Source organism: Protopterus annectens, chromosome 9.part0 (assembly GCF_019279795.1).
Source record: "Protopterus annectens isolate FY-2018-M chromosome 9.part0, PAN1.0, whole genome shotgun sequence".
NCBI classification, from domain to species: Eukaryota; Metazoa; Chordata; order Ceratodontiformes; family Protopteridae; genus Protopterus; species Protopterus annectens.
The window spans coordinates 1,895,418,621-1,895,427,225 of NC_056743.1; the positions used below are offsets into that span (position 1 = coordinate 1,895,418,621).

The following is an 8,605-nucleotide window of genomic DNA, read 5'->3' on the forward strand; positions in this document are numbered from 1 at the left end:
ATGCTTCCACCATTTGCCTTAGATCTAAGAAAAGTCACAGGTAGATGCTAAATGTTGTTGTTTTGAGCCTGGGAACTGAAGTCAGATGACAAGAAATTATGTAATTTTGCAAGTATCCTAGCAGTAATATTTGGGATATTAATTTAAGACCTCTCTGAGCAAGAGAGAGACTGAGCATTTTCCATTTCGTCTTTGACCAGACATGAAAACCCATTCATCACACTTGCTTTGCTCTGTAAGTAAACTAACTAGGGTATAGTATTCTCTTAGATTCAGTCTGGAATATACCGAAGTATAGCTTACATGTTTTCTGTATTTATTTGAGACTGTCCTGCAATGTTGTTTTAAGTATTTCCTGTGATTTTGAACTCTGATGTAACTGTGATCATTGACTGAGTATTTTCTTGTTCTTTTATTATTATTAAATATATTTAAACATTTTATTGTGACTGATATTTGTGAGACATACTTAAGTTCTGAGAGTACTTGCATATTTATTTGGTGACACTGTATGGGCCACTCCTAATAGCCTTGCTGTTGGTCAAATTACCATTTGTTTTGATAATAACATTACACAGTAAGATTGGACACCGTTTGTTAAGGGCCTTAAAGTAGTTGATAAGGAGTGACTGGCAGCTGTAATAACTATCTATCTGGGCAGAAGGAGGCATAGCTAGTAAACCTGTGCTAGCCTTTCCCAGATGTGTGTGTGTGTGTGTGTGTGTGTGTGTGTGTGTGTGTGTGTGTGTGTGTGTGTGTGTGTGTGTGTGTGTGTGTGTGTACATCAAACCTCAAAGAGTTTGTGTGTCAGCTACTTGGGCAGGGACACGAAGCACTGGGTGGACAGAGAGGGTGCTGGACACCTTTGTTTGGTCACTCAGCTGAGATCTCAACACTATAGCTGTGCCAATGGGGAGTATTATTGAAGATCTGGATAAGGAGAGAGAAACCAGTCTCAGACTGGCTGGGGTCTCTGTGTGCTCTTAAGGGAAATTGCACTTAACGCAGAGAGCTACATCTGGAAATCCTGTGTGTGTACCTGTCATCCTCCCAGTTTTTACATCTCTCACTATTGCCAGTAGTGAAGATAGAGGCTCCTTGATTACTGGGCTAGTGGTTGGACATCACAGCATGTGGGGTTTTTTTTTTCTAACATTCAAGTGCATGTCAATTCTGGTTGCCAAGACAGGATTGTGTTTACTGCAAGCTTGAGATGGTGAAGGTCATTCCTGCAAAACATTGTCTTACTAGGTCTGTTTTCTGCATAGGTCACAAGAGCAGTGCCTCATCTGTGATAACACCAGATATGTGGCTGTTAATTACGGTTCCAGAACACAGCCTTGTGGGGCACCATTGACTGCAACTTACCACTTGACACATTGTCTTTTAATCTCTGTTTTACTAAATGTTAACTTAACAAAACAAATAACTATTTACCCACATTGTCCTTTAATCTCCACATACCATTCTATGATTTTTAATTGGCTGGAAGTTCTTGTAGTACCCAGTTTTTACAATTTGCTATGAAATACTGTGAAGCTGAGTTTGCTGAAGGTGTTACCGAACATCTACGTGTGTCACAGCAATCTGAAGGGTTTTATTCAGTGCTCTTACAACATTGTGATAGAAACATATAAAAGCAGTATTTAGGTCCTCCTGGTACATGAGCATATGGGCCAGATGTAGATAGCTGAGCTAGGGGCTGGCACGCTTACCTGATTTACCATTGCTTAAATCTTAGTTGTACAAAATAAAGGTTCTGTTTTCTTCTCTGGCACATATATAACAAGCTGTGCTATCCCTGAGCAATCTCTGCATTTATTTCTAAATGCTGATGCACACAGAGCTGGAAAACACTTCATCCCTGACCTCAAATGCACTATCAGCATTCAGAAACTGAATACCATTCCTGTCAATTGGAGCCTCTGACACCATATACCTGGGTCGGCTGCCCCCTTCACTCCATCTTATGCCTGCCTCTGGCTGATATGTATACTTTTAACTTCAGTGATGCTTCCTGAAGTGCTTACTTAGCATGCATTGTTCCCATTACTTACAATGCTGGTAAGCAGAATGACAGGCCTGGAGTTTTTACAAGACATTTTCTCCCTTAATTTCATAAATAGACCTAATAATAGCTATTTTAATTCCAGGGGACAACACGTAAATCAGTTGTACTTGAAAAAGTGTGACCTAGAAATTCAATGAACGTTTTTACCTGTTTTAAGTATGTCTTATCCCACAAGCCATTTTGTGTTTAGGTGGTTTAAGAAGTTCATAAAACTCTACAAAGCTTCCGACGTTTAAAGATCCTCGACAACAAACACCTTTATATTACTCCAAAAAGAGGTCATTACTCTTATTTGTTTGTGGTTTGTAGTGTAATATGGTCAACACCTAGCTTGTCTGGTGTATTTAAAATGAGACTTCTATACTTTTTGTTTTCTTTGACTAACCTGAATTCTCACTTAGCAATGTATGTGGTGACCTGCAGTTTAATAATTTTCTATAAGTTTTTATACTCCTTCACTGCCAGCAATTTATTTAATTCTCAGTAATTGCAAGTTTTAAATATTTATCATTCTTTTTGTTAATAATGACTGTCGTTTGGTATCTTATGTAATACATTTTTCTTTATTTTGATCTAAAGAATAAGAGGCTAGTTTTATACATCTCTCACATGCAGGTGATATTATATTGACAAGTTCTGATATCAAATTCATGCATTGTATATTGCCAGATAGGGATGGATAATCAATGCACTCATTTCTTGACCGTATTTATCAGTTCTCACCTCTTGTCTTGTTATGTTAGAAATGCTACTATCCTTGCTAGCTTTAACATGATCACTACTTGAAACACTTGATATTACCTTAGATTTTTAAATTAAGCATTTTTTGAAATATACAAAAATATATTTTCATCTCAGGTAGGTTTGATGATAATTTGAGACAACCAGATTCCATCAGGTGGGCTACTTCTCATATGATGACATTTGGTTATACAGGATCATAAACAGATTTCTGATCATTACCAGGTTGTCAGGTGTTCAAAATAGGGATGTCAAAAAGTTCATTATGAGATTGAAGCTTAGGAGATGAACCTTGACATCTTTGTCAAGAACACATAAAAAGAAGGTTATGCTCACGGATCCAGTCGTGACTTTTGTTGTGTATAGTACCTGATATGTACTAGAGAAAGTAGACTAAAAAATATCACTCATCAGTGTGGAGTGCTCACATAATTCAAAGTATTAAAAATCTTGTATTCTGAAAGTAAAGTACAGAGCAGGCAATGAACTAGACATAGCAGGGAAGCATACTTATCAAATAAATTGTTAGAAGACATACTAGAGCTTATTTGGTTAATACCACATATGGTAATGGCAAAGAGGAAGTAAAAAATAAATCAGACATGTATTGACACAGAGTTTAAAATGCAGTTAATAAAATCTGTTATAGTAAAACGATGTCCAAAGCAAAACTGAAGAAAATCAGGCTTATTTTTATACAAAGAAGAAATAAGTCATGTCCAGGACCTGATGTTCAAAGCTGATAAAATAATAGTAACCAATCAGCTGAGAGGGTACATGAAACACATCTTAAAGTACAAGACTGACCAGGAAATGTTGACTGAAATATAACAGGCTCTCCTTTACAAATTATTGTGTTAAGTATTTTTTTTTCTTTGCTTTAGGCACGCTTGCAGCTGATATATAATGAGCACTTGTGCAGCATAGCGACTCCTGACACCAAATATTTCAAAGAGTATAGCATTCGAGCAGACTCGTCCATCACAGTGCCATATGTCATTGTACCTATGATGCTGGGCGAGATGCTTATTGAAATAAAAGGGTCCGTCATGGGAAAATTTGTTGATGATGGCGTGAAGAAAATGCTGAGAGTAATTGTAAGTATGAAACCACAGAAAAAAATGATATAGCAGTGAAAGTAAATTACTTTGTATATGTCAAATTGAGCCTTAACTGGATAATCAGCTGACCATCTTTCCCAGTGACCATTAATCAGCTGGCCAGTCCTGTCAGTCACAGACAATTTCTGGTGTTCTGCATTAATGAGCAAAGGTGTCCCATATTACCAAGCAAAGGTGCCCCATATTACCAACAAGAAGAGTGTGTGTAAGGTTTTAACAGATTTTTGTATTAGGATGATGTTATGGGGAGAGTAAAGTGCACATATCAGGAGGGAATACTCAAGTCTGGGAATCACATGTAAGTAGGTTAGATTTTTTATAGAAAAGCTTAATATGATTTAGAATTCCATTGACAGGTAATTCACCTTGGTATTTAAAGTAAAGAAATCAAGCAAGCAAAACCTCACAGCTAATTTTGTTGTAAGAGCCTGTTCAGAGAATCCAGAATAAGGAAGGAGCCAGGATGTCCATGACATCATAGAGTGCCATATATTATCACTGTTTGTTTTTTAACTTATGGGCAGCATCTTCATGACATCATATAATGCCACATATTATCACTATTTGTTTTGGAGGGAGCCAGGATCTTCATGACATCATACAGTGCCACATATTATCACTGTTTGTTTTGGAGGGAGCCAGGATCTTCATGACATCATACAATGCCACATATTATCACTGTTTGTTTTGGAGGGAGCCAGGATCTTCATGACATCATACAGTGCCACATATTATCACTGTTTGTTTTGGAGGGAGCCAGGATCTTCATGACATCATACAGTGCCACATATTATCACTGTTTGTTTTGGAGGGAGCCAGGATCTTCATGACATCATACAATGCCACATATTATCACTGTTTGTTTTGGAGGGAGCCAGGATCTTCATGACATCATACAGTGCCACATATTATCACTGTTTGTTTTGGAGGGAGCCAGGATCTTCATGACATCATACAGTGCCATATATTATCACTGTTTGTTTTTTAACTTATGGGCAGCATCTTCATGACATACAGTGCCACATATTATCACTGCTGTTTTTTAACTTATGGGTAGACTGTTTTGCCGATGTTACTTCCAAAGAGCAGAGAAGTAATTCTGTATGTCTTTTTGTAAGGCGGTTTTGGTTTTACCAATTGTTTAGATAAGGATGTTGTCTGCAAACTTTCTAATGTTGATGATTGACAAGTTTTTGATAATAATGTTTTGGAAGAGAGTAAAAAGCTCAGTCCCAGAGCTAAGCCATCAAGTCACTAGATTTAACACTGAGACAGACAATCCTGAAGCATCTGGTTACGTAACTAATTCCAGTACAAGTTGGTGATACAGTCTCTAGAATCCAGTTTGTCAGTTGATCTACAGATTCAAATATCCAACTTAATGGAAGTGGTTTTCAAATCTTATTAACAAGAGCATGTTCTCATTGAATTAATAATTGTAAAAAAATAAAAATAAAGTCCATAGCTGGCGACACTGTGAATTACTGACTGGTATCATCATCTGATATCCAATGTCATTCTTCTTTCATAAACCAAGTACTGAGATTCGAATCTTGTTTTTTTTTTTTCATGAAACTTGGTTGGTTTTGCATTCATTGTAGCTTTGTACACTAGACTCATCTCAGGGACTGTTTATCATTAAAAGATTCAGTAATAAATGATGATTGTGGTTTATGACTTTCCAAGTATAATTTGTTTGTGTGCCACAGAGTCTTTCACTGTCGTTAGATGTGAATTCAACAGGTACAACTTGACTCATAAAATGAGAGCATCATTGACGTTTGTACTTGGTTCAAATACTATTCACCAGTACAAACACTCATAGCTATTACAAAGCATTACAAACCAAACTTGATAAACAAAACTACTTCCTTGGTGCCCACAACAAACATTCAAGAAACCCACAAACGTTTTGGCTTGCTATTAACTTCTTAGTAAAACCAGGCAAAACAACCCCTCCAGCTCCCAACTCCTCCAACAATACTATGGACATAGCCTCTCAATTCAACCAGCCTTTCACAGAATCCATTCTGGCTTTATCCAGCCAATTATCCAAATATAACCCTTCACACAGCCCAATCAATTGTCTAGATAACACCCCCCCTTTACTCAATCACCTGTTCCCACCTCTACAATTAAAAACTCCTTCTAAAATTTAAACCTACCTCCCTTACAGGTGATAGTTTACCTGCTTACTTCCTGAAAATTGCCACTGAATCTGTATCATTTCCTGTTTCCATCCTCATCAACCACTTCATACAGGAATCCTATATCCCGGAACTTTAATAACGGATACAATTCTACCATGGGAACTTAGGGTAGCAGGGAAAGGGGGGGGTGAAAGTGAATACCATCATGGAAATATCGAATAGAGAAAACTATAAAGCAGCTACGACAAGAAGTGTCATTGTTAGAAGATTATAGAAGAGGGAACAGATCAACAAAAATATTAAGAAAAAGAGATGTGATAAAAGCAATGTGCAGTATTAGAACAGACCACGATCTATTATGCACTATTGGAGATAACAAACTAGAAATTTCAAAACCGGCGGGAAGACACAGAAGATACGAAGATAAATATAGGGGAAAAGCACAAAATAATCAATGTACTGATGACCAAAAAAAGTTTTATAGAGAATTGGGAAATAAGGTAAAAGGAATTGATAGACCACTGAAAAAAGAGGAAGTCGATACATTTTGGAGAAGTATCTATGAAGATCCTGTGGAACATAAGAAAGATGCAAAATGGATAGAAGAAGTAAAAGAAAGAATAAGAAGTTTAAAGGTGCAGGATATGAAATGGGATGAAATAACAGTCAGAGAGATTGAAACAAAGTTAAGAAAAGCCTCTAATTGGAAAACCCCAGGCCCAGATGCAGTACCTAACTTTTGGCTTAAAGTATTAACTTCTTTACATGAGGATCTAGCCATAAGTAAGAACTATTTATATGCACATCCCGAACAGACACCACACTGGTTAACAACAGGAAAAACAATGCTCTTACTTAAGAGTGAACCTGCAAGCTACCCTAAAAATTATAGACCAATAACTTGTCTTCCGGTGACATATAAACTATGCACGGGGATTGACGCCGACAGAGTTTATAGTCATTTAGACAAAAACTCAATTATGGCAGTAGAACAAAAGGGCAATAAAAGAAAGTCATATGGAACAAAGGATCATTTGTTGTTAAATAAAGTTATAGTGGAGAACTGTAAGAAAGGGAAGAATCAAAGTATGGCATGGATTGACTACAAAAAAGCATTTGATAGTATCCCACATTCATGGATAAAAGAGTGCTTAAAAATGTATAAGGTACATCCTACACTGATTGATTACATTACAGTAGCTATGAAACAGTGGCAGACTACTTTGCAATTAAGCCAGGATAAAGGGCAGATTATTATCCCAGGGATAAAAATCCAAAGGCGGATATTTCAGGGTGACTCCCTGTCACAGTTGCTGTTTTACCTTGCCATTAATTCATTAAGCTGTTTACTTAACAGCCTAGGTCATGGCTATAATTTAGCTTCTAGAAAAAAACAAAGTCTAATGACTTCTCATCTTCTCTTTGTCGATGATTTAAAATTGTATAGCTCATCAGATGAGGAATTGAAAACACAGCTACAGGTTGTCAAAACTTTTTCAGATGATATTGGAATGTCATTTGGTCTTAACAAATGTGCAAAAGCAACCTTTAAAAAAGGAAAACTGCAGCACCAGGAAAACATCAGTTTGGGACAAGAATGTGGTATAAAAGAACTTGAGCAAGAGGGAGTGTATAAATACCTGGGAACTGATGAAGGATCAGCAGTAAAACATCAACAAATGCGAATAAAGCTTAGTAAGGAGTACTTTAGAAGACTTAAATTAATCCTGAAAACAACATCGACACCTAGGAACAAGATCCAAGCTATAAATCAGTTTGCTCTTCCTGTCCTAACTTATAGTTTTGGAGTGACTGACTGGACCGAAAAAGTGTTGGATAGATTGGATATTAAAATAAGAAGGATGCTTCATGCTTACCAAATGATTTATAAAAATCAGTGCATACCAAGATTATATATTCCCTGCCCTGAAGGAAGGATGGGCCTCCTTGAAATTGATTACATGTATAGATCTGCAATCGTGGGACTCAACACATATCTACTGACCTCACAAGATCCAAATGTGGTGAAAGTTTTGAAACATGAGGAGAATAAATCTAAGATGACATCTCCGCTTAATTTAGTAGAAGCATATCAACGTCAAGCAGGAATGGAAATCAAACCAGAAGTGGATAAAAACCAGGCAGCAACTGAATGTGCTAAAAAACAAAAGAAAGAATATAAGGTGAAGGACCAGATGTGAAGGCAAGAAAAGTGGAAACAACATAAATATAGTTGCAAGTATAGAAAACTTCTGGAAGAGCCTCATGTTGATCAAGAATGAACACAGGAATGGTTAAGGAGAGGTGAATTCACATCAAGAAATGAAAAGTTAAAATTGCAGCCCAAGATAGTGGGCTACGTACACATTGGTTTTCTAAGTCTATTGAACATGTGGGAGAAACAGATATATGTAGGTTTTGTGGAACCAAATTAGAAACAGTCACACACCTTATTGCTGGTTGCGACTGTCTTATGGCAGATGGACTGTATACTAAAAGGCATAATAATGTGAGGAGATTGT

At 36.9% G+C, this 8,605-nt stretch overlaps 1 protein-coding gene across 1 annotated transcript in view; it reads left to right on the forward strand.

The window, feature by feature from the left end:
- The window catches only part of LOC122810818 (complement C3-like), a 1,708,896-nt gene that overhangs the window by 1,034,602 nt on the left and 665,689 nt on the right, over positions 1-8,605 (forward strand). Inside the window, exon 21 of the mRNA XM_044082377.1 lies at positions 3,697-3,909. Within this exon, the coding sequence (XP_043938312.1) occupies positions 3,697-3,909 (213 nt within the window). The remainder of the gene's footprint in view (positions 1-3,696; positions 3,910-8,605) is intronic.